This window comes from Podarcis vaucheri (assembly GCF_965113315.1).
Source record: "Podarcis vaucheri genome assembly, chromosome: 8".
NCBI lineage: Eukaryota > Metazoa > Chordata > Lepidosauria > Squamata > Lacertidae > Podarcis > Podarcis vaucheri.
The window spans coordinates 22,400,997-22,418,374 of record NC_138766.1 but is presented as its reverse complement, the minus strand read 5'-3'; the positions used below and the strand labels follow the sequence as shown (position 1 = coordinate 22,418,374).

The 17,378-nt window shown below is 42.0% G+C and overlaps 1 protein-coding gene and 1 long non-coding RNA gene across 2 annotated transcripts in view; one reads left to right on the top strand and one right to left on the bottom strand.

Annotated features, from left to right (window-relative positions):
- Positions 1-501: 501 nt before the first annotated feature.
- LOC309538871 lies at positions 502-7,258 on the bottom strand. The gene is made up of 3 exons (XR_014222426.1): positions 6,945-7,258; positions 4,063-4,106; positions 502-2,744 (listed from the first exon to the last, which is right to left on the bottom strand). It is a non-coding gene; the product is annotated as an uncharacterized lncRNA (long non-coding RNA).
- Positions 7,259-7,266: 8 nt separating this feature from the next.
- Positions 7,267-17,378, top strand: part of LOC309539795 (uncharacterized protein) — a gene marked incomplete at its 3' end in the record, with an annotated part of 41,505 nt that continues 31,393 nt past the window's right edge. The window contains exon 1 of the mRNA XM_082236129.1: positions 7,267-7,546. Within this exon, the coding sequence (XP_082092255.1) occupies positions 7,416-7,546 (131 nt within the window). The 5' untranslated portion in view covers positions 7,267-7,415. The remainder of the gene's footprint in view (positions 7,547-17,378) is intronic.

Here is a 17,378-nt window from a genome sequence, read left to right as displayed (position 1 = left end):
CCACCTTGAGCATTGTTTTAACTATGGAAAGGCGCCATACATATAAAATGATTATAATGATGATGATTATGGCAATCTACCTCCCAGCATGAGGGATGGTTGCTGTGCCTGCGATGGATACAAAAAGAACTACTCTTCAGTTCTGTGGATCTTAAAATATAAAAGGCAAATATGGAGTTTTTGTGGGGTCACGGAACATTAACTCTGGTCCCCGTCAATTGCAGAACTTAAATGGATAGTTTTAATTACATCTAAATATGCTGCGTAAAATACATGCCTCAGAAAGTAGCCTGGAAGCCTTTTAGCAGATTTGATTTATTTTTACTTAAAGACTCACAGTTTTATCTCTGCATGAAGTGAAGGAATCCTTCTGTTAGAAAGGGGAATATAGCCTGCTTGAACCGTTCATTTCTACCCCAAATGCAGCAAAAATAGATCATTTGTGGCCACACAATGGGTGTCTGGTTTGTCAAACAGGAGTAAATACAAATGACAAATTGGTAGCTGTGCTCATAATAATTTTTTATTATTATTATTTTGAAGCATACATCTCATATCTGTCACTTTTAATATCCCTGTCAGTAATTATGAAAGCCCTCAAGGCTGTTTGTTCGACTCCACACGATTTGCTTTCAATGATAATAGCCTGCAGGGATATACATATATTGTTCTTGAAAGGTAATAATTAGTTTTGCATAGTCACATACCACATACCGTACAAGGGTGCCTCGTTCATGAAAAAAAGATTTTTAAGAAATGAAAGTGGGAACCTAATGAATTCTTTTCCCCCCTTCTAATGTTGCTTTTGAAGAAAACATTTAGCTTGAGTGCAAATGCCTATTCAGAGCTTGAAAAATGTTTAAAATGTCATTAATTTTTTATTGAACACTTCCTTATGCTTTAAATTACATCTGGCAAATCTATAATGCATTAGATGGAGAACATTTTATGCATGGCTATACAAGAGATGAAAGAATATTTGTTAGATGTAGAAGGTGGTGCAGAGGTAGTTGTGGAGACCTATTTTTCTTCTTCATTTAAGCATTCACTCTGTGAAGGAACACAGAAAACTGCACCCACAACATACTCCACAAAGTGGGAATTACAATATAATTCCCACTAGAAGAACCCAGATGTTTCAGCCATCTTTCTGAAATTCTCTTTGCAGCCTGAAAACCCATCAGTTGTTTATGCTAAGGAGGAACTTTTAAATTCATCTCAGGTTTCACTGTAGGTGACATTTGGTGGAACTTCAGTCTGCAAGTGTGTCCTCTGCATGGGACAATTTTTTCACCATTTGTGGAGACTCACCATCTAGTGCCAAAGAGCTTGTTACTTCCACTTCACTTTTCCTCGGACATGGCACTAGAATGGCTGTAAAAACGAAATGGAAAGCTTCTGCTTTGAAGCAAACCAGAGTTCCTGGTTACTTTAACTTATGCTTAGTTCAAAAATAGGAGCAAAAGTAATTGCCTTGTCATTTTTTACCTCTGGCCATACCCTTCTCTGGCATGTGTCCATCAAAAAGTTATCCATGAGGAAATGTAGACTTTGGATGGAAAAATGTTTCTGCACCTGGTTTAAAATGCTCACAGTTTCCCTGAGCTTGGACATAACAAGGAACTTACTCCAACATTGCACCTCAGGAAACTTTCTATGACCTTAGTGAGAGGCAGAGGAAGTGAATGTGGCTTTCTATAACAGTCCAAGGTAGTGTACTGTTGCTTCCTATTGGTTTTATGTACAAAGTCTTTCCATGCCTTTATATTCTGATTTTCTCTGCCACCTACACAACTTTTGACCCAAGTGGCATAGAGCTGGAGAGATTGGAAAAGCTTCACCATCTCATCAGTTTGTAGTCACAAGCATGGGAGTGGTTACAGCATAAAAGCCGGCAACTTTAACCATCAGCCTATTATTTATTTAGAATCCCCATACCATAATAAACAAATTGGAGGATGAGGTGGAATGCTTTCTGGTTTCTTCTCAAGTCTAAGGTGCACAATTGAGACTTTAATACGTACTTGTTCCAATAATGCTTTCCCAGCTACTATATAAACCATTAAACTTCATTACAATGTTAAGACAATTACGTTGTTTGGGTTTGCGATGAAGCTGGATAAAGTCCATGAAATGTACAGATGTAGGAGGCTGTGCTGTGTTGCTAACAACTTCGCAAACGAGGTGCACAGATGTCTTGTGCATCCTAAATTATGATTATTGGCCATTTTATTTTGCTATGCACTTCAGCGGGCAATCCAAGAAATGCGGTTAATTACTTTATGAGATTGTTACATACTTGAATCACAAGAGTAGAAAAATACTTCATTACAAAAAATAAAATAAAAGAACCAGCTATATCAAATAATATAATGTTCAATGCCACCACCACCCACTTCTTAACTAATTTGTATCATTATGATGAAACAAATATACTAAAACTCGGCTCTCTCTATAAAAACAAAACAAAAAGTGCAGCTGTATGAATTTCCTGAAAAAAATAGAGCGAGGCAGAGCGTAAATTAGTGCCTTTACATTGACAGCTTGAGGTCTCTTCACACTTCATATCGTTAGTTATGTGCGTTTTAGAAAAAGGAGAGTGTAAATATGGCAAGAAGGTGTTCAAAAACATATGGTGAGTAGCAAACCTGGGCTTTTTGCTGAATAACATGTACAGATGACTATGTGAAGGAAATACAGGAGTTTGTGGGATCTTGTCAGTAGTGGCACCATTGAATGTGCTTCTGAAAATGACCACATATGATTATTTATCAGGAGCGCCATTACTTCTAATTAGATTAAGTTATAAGAAAGTAAGTACTACATGTATCATTAATGCATACTGGTTTTAATCGCTTAATTTTAACCTGGTCAAGAGAAGGCATTTGAACCTTTGTTCAAATCCTTTCTACCATGAAACCTGAAGTCATACCTGAATTGGAAAACAGCCATAAAGATTAAGGCTCGTTGCTATTTTTCCATAAAAATAGGTGTCGGAACTCACCATGAACACCTCCCTTGTTCTGATATAATGTCAATGGTGACCACCTGAGAGGTGCCGGAACTGAGTTCTGGTGAGTTTGGGGTGAAGTTGTTGGAGATATGTGAATATTCCTTCTGATGCTCACAACCTCAAAGGGCTCCTCAAGCACTTACAAAGAGTGCACAGTGTGACATATTCTTCACACACACACAATTAACATATGCAAGGGGGAATGGTCCCACTCGTTCTGACCTATATGTCATTATGGTTTCTGCTCTCCCATCACCTAATGAGTTGTGGGGTGGATATCTGTGGTGGGGAGTCTGCTCTACTCAAGTAGGCTCTCTGTACAATCCTGGCTTAGAGAGCAATCCAAACCCACCATCTAATAGGATGGGTGAGCTAAGAGCCAGTGGATCATTAGCTGATATATTTAGCCTATAGCTAAGCCTAGAATCCAGTGCTTTTTTATATATATTAAAAAAATGTTTAGGAGTTCTCTCATCTTCCTACTCATTTTGAAATACTGCCCCTCAATGAGGCCAAACTTAGATTCACAAAATGTTTAGGGGTATGCATATCCTTGCATTCCACCCCCCCCAAAAAAAGCACTGCTAAAATCACATGTTATCTGGAACAATAGCAAACTCTTGCCTTGTTTACTCCAACCTCCCCTTTGGTCCCTCTTCCTCTGCTCTTCTCTCCTGCCACAAATTTTAGAATTGTGTTCTGTAAAGTGCCATGCATACTGGGGACAGAAAATTCCTGTGAATACTCATGGGTGGGGTACAGGGTTTTTGTCCCACTTATGTATCTGACTCCTGAAGTGGCTGACAATTTTCACAAGTGTCCTTCCTTCCATTAGGCAAATCATGTTGTCTGTGACCGGGACTTTGCAGCCTTCCCAGAGTGCCCAGTTAAGACCCTGAGGAAACATCATGAGATACCGGTAACTTCTCCTATGGAGCTTTTTCAGATCCGGAGGCATAGCCATCCAGAGAGGCTCAGTGGCAGGATGTATTATTATTATTATTATTATTATTATTATTATTATTATTATTATTATTATTATTTCATACCCCGCCCATCTGTCTGGGTTTCCAAAGTCACTCTGGGCGGCTTCCTACAAAAATACATTAAAGCATCAGTCATTAAAAACTTTCCTAAACAGGGCTGCCTTCAGATGTCTCCTAAACATCAGATAGTTGTTTATTTCTTTGACATCTGATGGGAAGACGCCACTACCAAGAAGGCCCTCTGCCTGGTTCCCTGTAACTTCACTTCTCACAGTGAGGGAACCACCAGAAGGCCTTTGGCACTGAACCTCAGTGTCTGGGTTGAACGATGGGGGTGGAGATGCTCCTTCAGGTATACTGGGCCAAGGCCATTTAGGCCCATTTAGGCCCACAATTTGAATTGTGCTCCAAAATGTATTGGGAGTCAATGCAGGTTTTTTCAAGACCGGTGTTATGTGGTCTCGGCAGCCGCTCCCAGCCACCAGTCTAGCTGCCACATTCTGCATTAGTTGTACCCACCTTCATAGGATAAATATTAACACACATAGGCGCCAACTCCTAGGGGTTGAGGTCCCTTTGCCCCCCCATAAAATATTTGAGGGGGCTGAACCTCCGCAAAGTTGATGAGCATTTCCATTCAAATAGTATGTGTGTGCTGTGTCTTGTTGTTGATTATGTGGGGCAGGGACTTACCTGGGTCCCCCAATATTTTATTCAAGTTGGCATCCCTTTTTACACAAAAAAGCCTATACACCCTGCCCTTGCATGCTACCATCTTTGGTCACTTCACAATAAGATACGCTCAAAATACCATTTCGCCCAAATTCTCAATGAGACAGAAAAATGGAAGCTTCTTCAACAGGGGGTGGGTGGGAAGAACTTTCACAAAACTGGAGGGCAGATTTTGGCATGGCAAAAATTATGCGTTCTTCATGACCATCTAATCAAAGGGATAATGCAGCCTGTTAGCTGAGCAGATTAATGTAGTATTCAAATAGTGCCTTCTTCCGATGCTTCTAGGGCACTATAGCTCTTAATGTATCTTCCTAAGAACATCTGCAGCTTGAAATCCCACAGTCTAGCCCATGTTTCTCTGAAACAGATATCAATTAGTGTTTCTACTTCTTCTGTTATGGGAATATTGAATTGCTGCTTTTCTCCACTTGTTTGAGCATCTGGGAAATCACCATGACAACCAGTGCATGCCAGGTGTCTGTTTAGAAAGCACTCCCTTCCTTCAGCCTTCCTCAGTAAAATTCATTACCTTAATTGCCAAGCTAATACTGAAGCAAAACGAGGCTGAGCATAAAGATTAAAAAGACATACTTCTTGATTAAAATCTTCATAACCCAAAATCTGTATAATCTGTAAACTACACCAAATATATAAATCAGCTTAAGCCTGGAAGAAGCCCATTAATATGCACGAATATATATATATTTAACACTCTCAAAATTACCATTTCTGTTAAATAAAGCAAAAACAGAAAATGAGGAATACTACATTCTTTCAAAAAATGTTGAAACTACGACTTGAGGGTAGAATTAGATTTTTTTATTTTTTTTAAGGAAACAGTGCGCCAGAGCATTCAATATATAGATAACCCCAAGAGGCAGATAGATTCGCAGGAAAGTGTTGGAAGATTGTACAAGATCGGTACGAACGATGTGAAGAAATTGCTGCAGCATGGGCAAAAGGTCAAACTTGACCTCAGCCATTATGATTGTCTCCTCAGCCAAGTATTGCAAACTGCTGCTGCAAAATGAAACAGCTAAGTGAAGTGAGAAGGCTTTGATTGTGACTTCAGCAGCCGAGTGTTTATTACTAGACCCCCCCCCCAATGTCTGGGTTGATGGCCTCTTTGTTTCTGGGCCCATTTCAAAATGCTACCATTGATCTTCAAATCCCTAGCATAACCACATGGAGGTGTACTTGCAGGAACACCCTTCCCCCGGCCATAGAGTCTGCCATGTGCATTTAGATCGCATTAGGATTTTTCTGGGTGCCTCCACCATCATAAATGGGGTTGATGGTTGTAAGATCTAGTGAAACAATGGGGTACCTCTGTTCCATCAGGTTTCCTCGCTGGTTGTGATTACCAGTGTTTGCAAAGTCTTTGCTCACATTATTTGGATTTCAAACTGCATGGATAAAGGAATGTGGACCACCTGTTGGCATTGTGGTATCAGGTTAGTGACAAATGAGAATCTCTGTCAAAGTTTGACAGTGGGGGTGGGGGAAATAAAGATCCAGCCTATTAGACAGATCCAGCTCCCCACCCCTTATAATCTACTTTATATTTTGGAAAGAGGTTTTTCTGTCCATATGTATATTTAGATGTCACTCGATACATTGCCGCCAAACTTGGCACAAGGGTTTCTGAGGGGAGGTTGGTACTCTTTGTTGACATTTGGATGTCAGGATGTCAGGGGCTGGGCAGAGGAGGAGGAGTGGTGGAGACCGCTTCCCCATCCTAACCCTTCCAGGGAGGAGGAAGAGGAAAACAGTATAGATTTACAACAGGGGGTTGAGGGAGGTCACAGCTCAGAGGCAGATGAGGGGGAAATCTGGGAAATCATGGGAGAGCCAGAGCAGCTGGCTGACATGTTGTCGCTAGAAAGCATCCCAGACCCACCATCTCCCAGAACCTGGCAAGTCTTAAAAGAAGGAGAGCAAAGAGCTTGAAGACAGAGGGCACTTAGTGGCACCCATAGAAGAGGTGATGAGGTTGACGAATGAGGAAGTGGGAGAGCCGGGTGGTGGAGATTCACTCGGGTCAACACTATTATCCAAGAGACTGGTTCTATAGTCTCTCTCTGTAAAGTCTGAAATAAAAAAAAGGACTGTATGAAACTTGTCCTTGTCTTTATACTTTCCTGGGCAACTAGCTGGGATCCAGGGCAGCACCCTGACAGCAGGGAGCAATAGCCATTCAAAGTACATACCTTCCAACTTTTCTTGAGAAAGGAAATGCGGTCGTTTGAATCCATCCCAAAGTTACACATAAAGTTGATTATTTGATGAGTATAGGTTTGTGAATGTATATCTATTGGCCTCAATTTGATGGGTTACAAACTGGCAAACTAATCTAAAACTTTTCCTCAATAGTAAAAGGTAATATATTCCCCAAATAAAACTATTCACCACCTATTATGGAGATCCATCTTGACAGGACTGAGATGCAGTCTGACTGTTAACTGCTTTTGGCTTTCCCAAGACTTAAAGCATATCCTCTTTGTGACATCACACATGACATCAGAATGGCATATTTGCATCCAACCTAGACTATCTCCATGCCAACAGCAATGGCCAGTAATTTTTGACTGTCAGAAACCTTTCCTTGTCTTTATACTTTCCTGGACAACCAGCCAGGAGCTGCTGACAGCATCCTGACAGAGACGCTATATTGAATCAAGATGGCAGATGAAAATGTGACTTCAACCACTTTGGGGCATAGGTCTAGCCATTTCCTGAGATGTTTTCACCAGAGCTGGAATGAGGGTTCCTGGAGTGGAGACAGTGGTCTTCATTGCTGTTTAGATGCCAGGTACCATTCTGAATCAAGATGGTGAAGCAAAACATAACTTTAGCATGACTTTTCCTGTTTATTCTCATAGGTTTGGCCTCCTCTGGAGATATTGCTACTAAACTCAGCATGAGGGTTTCTTAGGCAGAGGCAGCAATCTTTGTCACTGTTTGGATTCCAGGCATGTTTTGTGGACCAACACATGACTTTTCACATGACAGGTCCAAACACAGAAATTATACTTTCCATTAAAAAAATCACATTTTTCAGTTTCTCAGTAGTGGTACACAGTTCTTTTTTTCTGTGGGTACGTGGGGTACACATACCCCTAAACATTTTGTGAATCTAAGTTTGGCCTCATTGAGGAGCAGTATTTCAATATGAGCAGGAAAATGAGAGAACCCCTAAACATTTTTCTTAGAAGAAGAAAAAGCACTGGTGGTACACCAGCTGTGGAAATCGGCTGGCTAAGATTTTCCTCACCATATTTCTGCTGGCATCTAGGATGCATATGGATATATATGGTTTTATTCAAAGTTTGCTTTCTTATTTGAGGTATTTATAGTCTGTACTCCATAGTCGCCTTTGACTGGACTTAACCGTCCAGGGGACCTTGACCTTTACATTTTACATTCTTCACTCAAGAGTCCCAGGGTGGTAAACAAAAACATTTTAATCACAAGTCAGAATGAAAAAAATAAATAAATTCAGCTAATGCATTTAAGCTGGAGAAATGATGGCTTAGCAGTGCACGTCTCCTCACAATTCCTTGCAACAATGTTATGTCCAGAGCACAGTTGGGAAAAGAAAATGGTAGCTGGATCATTGAAAGAGGAGGTCTGATCCTGCTACCTGGAGTAGCAACAAAATAAAGTATTGTCAGGGCCTCAGGAACAGAGGCACAGGGGAGAGAGGAGATGGAGAGCGAAGGGGAAGAATCGGAGGGCAGCGTAGGGGGGTATAGCAGTGACCCGAGAGATTCCATGAGCTTCTCCAGCGAATCAGAAGATTCCCAGAAGGAGGCGCTGATGGTCAGGGCAAGGGGGGCCAGCAGGGACTCCCAAAGCAGCAGCCGGAGATCAGGGCCAGCTTCCCCACCAGAGCGTAGTGGGGGGGAAGAGTCCCAGGTGTCAGGGCCAGCGTCTCCTCCAGCAGGGAGAGAAGATGAGTCGAGACTGACCACGCTTCTATCGGAGAGTGGGGGAACGGAGGGGAGGTCAAGTCCAGCTAGCCTCCACGAAGGGAGAAGCAGTGACAGGAGCAGTGTAACGGTCAGGAGGAAGGTTGCCGGCTGGGCGCGCGCGCCAAATTCAAACGTACAGGCGCACGGGACAGCAGAAAGCCCGGATCGGGAACCAGGTTCTAAAGCCCGCCGGAGGCAGGGGGAAGACTCAGGGGACTCAGCGTCAGAAGAGTCTAGGAAGGGCGAGACCCCAGCTGACAGGCGGACCCAGAGAAGGAAAGAGCAGAGGAAGAGGTGGAGCAAGGCTAGAGTCTTAAACTGGTGTCTGGGGGGAGGAGACTCAGACGGAGCTTCGACGGTCTAGAGTCTAAGACGTAGAGCTGCACACTACGGCTTTGAAGGTGAAACTGAACTTCAATAAAGACCTTTGTATATAACAACGAACTGGCGTTGGTCCTTTGTGAGCTGGGACCTAGGGCAGCTCTGACAAGTGTATATATATAGATATAGATATAGATATAGATATAGATATAGATATAGATATAGATATAGATATAGATATAGATATAGATATAGATATATATATAGATGGAAGAAGCTGTTACTGTGAAGGGTAGCGCTAAAACACAATGGAGGTGAATTTTACCACACACACATACACAAATAAGAAAAATAAACCCCTATGGGGGAACAGGTATCACCCCTCCCACAGGTGAAAATTTATGTTCAAATGGCATAAAGTATACCAAATCCAAACGCCATTCAGGAGCATCGCTACTGCCAGGTGAGCTGGTTCACATTTGGCAGAGAGAAGACAAGCTTTTTTTTTTTACACCGCTTTACTGGTGTAAGTTCTTGTCGGTGCCTGGTCATATGGCTAAGCTGAATGGAGTTAGGGCTGTGCCAGCGTATGTCTACCTGATCCAGGTTTGGGCATTTATGCCAGAGGTCTGCCAGTTATTGATTTGATCATTCCAGGATAATTTAGATTTTGGATTGTCCCCTAAGGTCACAGTCCTAGAGCGATTTATCTGGGAGAAAGTCTAGTGAGACTTCCTTTCTATAGGCAGGCATTAAGTGTGTTTCTGATTGTGTGGCAATAACAGTAAAAGGCAGCGTGAACATCTCGGTGCAATAACTAGACAATTAGCATTCTACTGAATAAGTTGCTGGTTCTCTCCTGGTTAAAATTAACTAACTTTTTGAAATGAACAAAGTAGACCTCCTTCCCTATGGTGCTACAATGACGCCAACTTTAAACAGACTTCAGTTTAGCTAAATTGTTGTTAATCTAAAGTGTTTTGTTTTTCATCTGCACACAAAAAGCATCTGTGCATTTTGTTGCTGGGAGATTGTAATTGCAGAATATATGGTTTTATTTGGGATAGATGACACTGCCTCTTCCCTCTGCTAAGAACCACATTGTATTGAATATGCATAAATTTGAAAGCTGTTTCAGCATTTTCTGCTTTTTGATGTTTCAAGGCAAGATTTTCTTTTTGAGCACATTCCTAATCAGGAGAAAAAGAGACAAAGAAGGAACTGCAAAAATTGGAGCCTTTTGTGAAAGATTTGAGCTGTTTAGATGCAAGATTTTGGAAGGTGCTTATCTCCTCTGGCAGAGTCCTCAGTACTTGAGATAGGCCTAGAAATAGCCTCCTATTCACAGCAGATGGTGGCGAGGCAAAGAGGGAAGGGTGAAATAATCTCATTTTCTGAATCTGTGGCCTTTCATATCTCAGGGAAGATTAAGTGATGTTGACCAGCCATACCCTGAATGGTTCTCTAGGAAATTCTCTAGATCTGTGAGGTGTAAGAATTGTGAAAGCAGAAGAATGGATAAAAACACACATTTAAAAATGGGATGAAATTAAGTTATATTCAGTGGGCCAGATTCAACTAAATAGTTATACCAGCAGGAGCAAATGCAACGAGGTCGACTAATACAAGTATGGCTTTCCTCCTTCTTCACCGCCAATGTGCCCCCCAAATTGGCTCTGGGGCTGAGAAGAACCTGCACAGAACAGGGGGAGGAGAGATGAAATAGTTGCATCTGGCAAACAGAAATGTCTGTGCAGCAGGTCAGTTATAATAGCATAACATTGAATTCCACTCAGTACATATTTAATAATAATAATAATAATAATAATAATAATAATAATAATAATAAGCACTCACACTTTACATTGTGGGTACCCTTTGCGGGATCACGTGTGGTGCTACAGTTCCCAGGGAGCTTACTGGCAAACAGGGGCTAGCTCACCTCTCAGTGTTAATTTTTGGAGGTTCACGCACAGCCTCAGTAATCATTGCTGGGAGGTGGGGCCAGCCCCATTTATAAATAGGAGGTGGAGCCAACAATAGCCAGGCAGTCAGCTCTGGAGATTCACCCTCCCTACCCTCCCTTTGTTTAATGTTTTCTTGTTTGCAGGTTAACTCTTTCTTTCTGCTTAGCGGGCGTTGCTACAGTCTTTGACTAGTTGCTGTTGAAGGACCGGAAAGAAATTTTCCTGCATTGGCAGGTTTTGTCTTCCCCATAGCAATTCGTCACAGCTTATGGCCTTGGGTGGAATCCTTTAGTCTTCTCTTCCCTATAAAGGGGGGGGGGGTGAAGTGGTGACTCACCCCCCTGCGGTGGTGATTCCAGGGTCCCCCCCCTTAAAGGGGTGCTATATATGGGTGTCACTGGTCATACACTGAAAGGTTGTCAGTGAACTACCCTGCGTGCGGAGATATGGGCTTGGCTGCCTGCTACACTTCCCATATCCCTAAACCAAGGTCTTCCTACATTCGGAAGTTTAATAAAGTTGTGGCCTAATTTTAATTCTATGTAACATTGTCCTTATAATTCCTCAGGGCTGGGGCTGTTGCCACCTGGTCATGCAATACAACCAAATATGGATTTTATACATACATCTTAAGCTTACATTGATCGAGTGAGATCCAATATAGCACAAGTGGCCTTCTTCTGAATCTGCAACGGGAATTCTTTATCCTCTCCTCCATACTGCAGCCCCATTGGTGAGAATTAGGTTCTACTTAGTTCCAAGTCAATGTGTTCTATCTATTATTGGGGAAGAAATATCTGAGGACTATGCCATAGCACCACCCTCAGCTCTAACTATAGTCAGATTATGAGCTAAATGAGAGATATGGCAGAGAGCCTGTTTGAAGCTTAACCTCATTTGGATCTGGGAGTTTCCCTGATCTTTGCATTGCTCCAGTGCACAGGAGCTCAGGCTGTATTCTGTGGTCTAATTCCTCAGAAAGTGCACGATTCCCTAGAAAAGCAGTATCTGTTGGCTTTTGTTAGACTCTGTTAGAACTGTGATGACCTGTGCTGAAAACAAATATGATTCTTTTCTTTAACGGAGAGCCAGAAAATAACTCTTGGAAAATATGGAAGCTCTGTGTGTACGCGTGTGTGTGTGATGATTCTCAAAGCTCTCACACACCTCGTAGCAAATTCCAAATCAAGCTGATGGGACATACCTCTGGAGGTATGGCTCCAATGACACCATCATTTTGTTGTTGTTAAGTTCTCTAAACAGAAAGAAATTTAGGAAAAAAATAATGGGGAAAAGAATGCTCAAGAGACAGAAACAGGGAAAGGCATTGTGGGAAAGAGAAGGCTGTTTATGAAACAAAAATTGAAAGTGTTGCAGGGTGAGACGAAAGATTGGCATTCAGCCTAAAATGCTGAAGGTTCTTAGTCTATAACTGAACTTCTAAAAACTAAGAAGGATTAATTCTATTAAATCTGTAAAAGCATTGCACATCCTTCCTTTCCCCAACAGTTCATGCTTGGTATCACCATCAAAGGGGTGAGACAAGAACATTCATTTTTCTGTAAAGTAATGGTACATGACCAATTTTAGATAATGGAAGTCCCTTGCTTTTATCTTAATCCTCAGTTATTGTTATGTCTCAAATGGGCACCATTTAATTCTGACATCCTGTTGAAGCTGATCTGGATCTTATCCTCTGGATATATGTAATTGCTGTGTGTGCTCAATTGAAAAGACTTTTAGCAAAGTGCTTTGTAGCGTATTGTCTCCCTCTAGAATAGCAAATGTCTGGTTGAACAAAACCCTTAGCACAGAGCTAGGAATGACTAGGTTGGTGCTGTTTTTCAGACTAGAGATTTGTTTTCTTGTAAATTGCAAATGCCACTCAGTTTCCAGCCAAGAAGTGACAAGAAAGTGTAGGGCATGCAAGTGTGAATCAGTGTTTTATCCTAGATTTCTGTCATAATTGAATGTTTCTTGCCATTGAACAATGGGCCTCTTCTGCTAAACTATTTTTGTGAAAATTGATTGAAGTGAGGGGAAATATAGAAACTGCACTGAGGTGTGCTAGAACTTTCTAGCTGATATGTAGATGTGGTTATGTAACCAAAGGGCTTTCAAGCAGAGGTGTACACCGACTGCAAGATATGGTGTAGACCCTGACAAGCCTGCCTCAATCTGAGGTACCCCATAGGCCAAAAAAGTTGGAAACTAACCAATGAGTTTGCAGCTGTGTTCGATGAGTCGCTGGGATGCTACAAGGGCCCACCAGTTGCACTGAGTCTCAACCCGGCTCTTCATTTCCATGAAGGCTTGGTGGGTGCCATTTGCCCTGAAACCCAAGATTGATGCCAAGCCTCTTCCCTCTTTAGAAATGGAAGTTGTGTTTAAAAGTTATGCAATGAGACTTCCATGCTCATTCTACCATGCATAACTTGTGATTCACCTTGCCAGACTTGGATCACCAGCTTAATAATCATGCTGATTTTGCTGCTTGAGAGAGAATTTAAAAAGTGAATGAATGAATGAATGAATGAATAGGGGAGGGGATTGCCAGTACATAACTAGTAGGCTGCATTTGGCTTAGTTGATCTCTGGGAGCTCAGGGCTACCATAGCGAAATGGAAAAATGGGTATACGGCAGCAGTGGGGAGCCTCCAGTCCATAGGTCTAAATTATGCCCATTCAGAGTCCTAATTAGGGACGCAGGTAAACCACAGAGCCTAGGACTTGCTGATCAGAAGGTCAGTGGTTTGAATCCCTGCGACGGGGTGAGCTCCCGTTGCTCAGTCCCTGCTCCTGCCCACCTAGCAGTTCGAAAGCATGTCAAAGTGCAAGTAGATAAATAGGTACCGCTCCGGCAGGAAGGTAAATGGTGTTTCGTGTGCTGCCCTCGTTCTTCAGAAGCGGCTTAGTCATGCTGGCCACATGACCCGTAAGCTGTATATTGGCTCCCTCGGCCAATATAGCAAGATTAGCTCCACAACCCCAGAGTCAGTCATGACTGGACTTAATGGTCAGGGGTCCCTGTACCTTTACTAGAGTCCTAATTTGTTTTGTTTTGTTTTTATAAAATTTTTATTGGTTTTACAAAATTTTTAAAAACAGACATACACTTAAAAAGACATACAAACACGTATAATTTCATAACATTTTTTTCATAAACTTCTTTTGCGGGACTCCCCCATACCCCCCCTTTCTGCATCCCAATGTCCATAATTTTATAGCAACTCCCAATTATTCCTTTCCAACCTCTATCATCTTAGTCTTTTCTGTATTCTGACCTTATGTCACTGTATCCCTTTATTCCTGAAAACCACAACATTCTAACCTTCATCAAGTTTGTAATAGTCCTTAAGATAGCTTTTAAATTTTCTCCATTCTTCTTCCGCCGTCTCTTTTCCCTGATCACGGATTCTGCCTGTCATCTCGGCCAGTGTCATATAGTCCATCACTTTCATCTGCCATTCTTCCAGAGTGGGTAGATCTTGTGTCTTCCAATACTTTGCGATGAGTATTCTTGCTGCTGTTGTAGCATACATAAAAAAAGTTCTATCCCTCTTTGACACCAATTGGCCGACAATGCCCAAGAGAAAGGCCTCTGGTTTTTTTAGGAAAAGTACATTTAAGTACCTTTTTCATTTCTTTACTAGAGTCCTAATTTGGCCTCTCAGGATCTTTTACTCAAGCCACCCCAACTTGTCCCACTCATATTTGATACCAGAGGTGGAATTGGTGAAGTTGCAGCTGCAAATGAACAACTAGGAACTTTAAAGTGCATTCCTGATTGTTCCTTGGCAAGCAGGACTTGTACTCGGTGCCTTTTAATTTGGCATAAAACAGAAGCTCTGCTGGGATTGGGTCCAATCAGGAGCATCCGATTGAACCTCACAATTGGAGCAGATACCTATTGAAAGCCACGAGGGTGGTGCTGTGGGTTAAACCACAGAGCCTAGGGCTTGCTGATCAGGTCAGCGGTTCGAATCCCCGCAACAGGGTGGGCTCCCATTGCTCGGTCCCAGCTCCTGCCAACCTAGCAGTTTGAAAGCAGCTCAAAGTGAAAGTAGATAAATAGGTACCACTCCGGCGGGAAGGTAAACAGCGTTTCTGTGTGCTGCTCTGGTTCACCAGAAGCAGCTTAGTCATGCTGGCCACATGCTGGCTCCCTTGGCCAATAAAGCGAGATGAGTGCCGCAACCCCAGAGTCATCTGCGACTGGACCTAATGGTCAGGGGTCCCTTTACCTTTACCTATTGAAAGCAGGGTTTGAATATGCTGCCAATCAACTGTTTGGGTGGCTCCTGGAAAACCTCACTCATCTTCTAGCGTGGTTTGATTTCAACCTGACCCACCTATGAAAATGGCTCACAGGTGGTGGAGGAGGTCAGGATCTGGCCTGCCAGATAGATCCAGTTCCCTACCCCTTGTATAAGAATACAAAAAGGAGCAAAGTTAAATAATGTACAGTATTGTGACCATGTTGCTGCAATACACCATATTAGCATACTTGCAGGCATCTGGGGATTTTGCTAAAAGGTCCCATCCATACCCCTCACACTGCCAGAGGGCATTACTTTTAATGGCATGAGTCGCAGGGGGCTGAGAACGGGTCTTGGCATGTAGATGATTTGTCTAGCACTATTCAGTTTTTAGCCTTAAATTAATGCACGCTAGCTTGCTGATATAAGCAATATAGAAGTTTTTTTCTCAAGGCAAAAGGAGATGAGCTTCATTATAAATCTCTAACGCCATATGGAGTGACATCCTGTTGTACATGCTTTATGGAATTCTGCCAAGGCCCCATTCATTTCTTTAGCAGGCTTGTTAACTTTTAAGTTTAGAAATTACTCTGGTGATCAGATCCTTTGTCATGTCCTAATCCAAATAGGTTTCTTTTTTTCCTCCAGTGCTACATCTAATGCGGACAAAGGCAGACTGTCAAAAACTCATCTTTTTCCTCTGGCTGTGCCTGAAGCTTAGTTTTATATAGAACTCCACAGGAGTCTTGAAAATATTATGGTCTCACCCCCTTCCTTTTATCCATTTTCTCTCCTTTTAAAGAACACATTGAGCACCCTTGTATTTTTCATCAAGAGCTGATCACTTCCATGTTAGAATTCTCTTCCGTTCAGATTTTAAGTAGTCTCTTATTTTGCTCATTCAAGCAAGTGTATTTCCCAAGCATTTCAATATAGGGATATGTGGGAATACCCCTCCCTGAGATTTCACTAGTCATGGATAGTCTTTCCCCACAAAATGCCTTCCAATGATTACCCAGGAAGCAATTTCTCCCATCTCCCATTGCCACAAAAACAAACTCTTCAAATTTCTTCTCAGATTTTGCTTGAGGGAAGAAAAACAAACCCATGGAGATTTTCTCTGAGAGGACCAGAACAGGTTATGAACTCAGGGCTTATTCACACAGTGGGAAATAATGTTGTCCTGCTATATGTCAACTGGACCAGATGGTCAATCAATAATTTAGATACCCCTACCCCCCCCCACAATTCTTTAGTAATATTAAGTATTCCACACACACCCCAGCAGCTCCTTTTTCTTTATATTCTGCTGATATGGTAACTCCAAGGGCATTATATCTTCCTTCCTAGGGAAAATATAATCCATGACTGATAGGGTATGTATCAGGTATAAGATAGCCAAACCTGGAAGCATTACTGTAGTGTTTCTTGTAATAACTTTTATTTAACAAAACCTCTTTCATACCTCCCATCTATTTTGGAGGGCTTAAATCTTTTTTTTAAATTTAAGACCACAAATATTTTTTGCCTACTCAGTGATTAATGTCTCAACTTTGGGGGCAATGCCTCACACATTTGGGGGTTCTTTATTACTATTATTATTATTATTATTATTATTATTATTATTATTATTTTATTAGGAACACATTTATTCAAAAGTTACACACCAGCTTTGTCCACTCTTTGAGGGAGGTCACAGCTCAGAGGCAGATGAAGGAGAAAGTTGGGAAATAATGGGGGAGGAGGAGGAGGAAGAGGAAGCACGAGGGGGGTGACAGCTGATGGATACAGCATCTTTAGAAAACATTCCAGACCCTCCATCTCCCAGAAACCAGTGAGCCTTGAAAGTAGAAGAGCAAAGAGCTCAAAGACAGAGGGCACCTATCAGCATGCGTAGAAGAGAAAATGAGATTGACGGATGAGGAAGTGGGAGAGACGGGGGTGGAAATTCACTCGGGACAATGCCATTATCCAAGAGGCTGGTTCTATAGCCTCCCTCTGTAAATACTGAATAAAAAGTGGGCTGTATGTTCAGTGGTACCTCAGGTTAAGAACTTAATTCGTTCTGGAGGTCCATTCTTAACCTGAAACTGTTCTTAACCTGAGGTACCACTTTAGCTAAT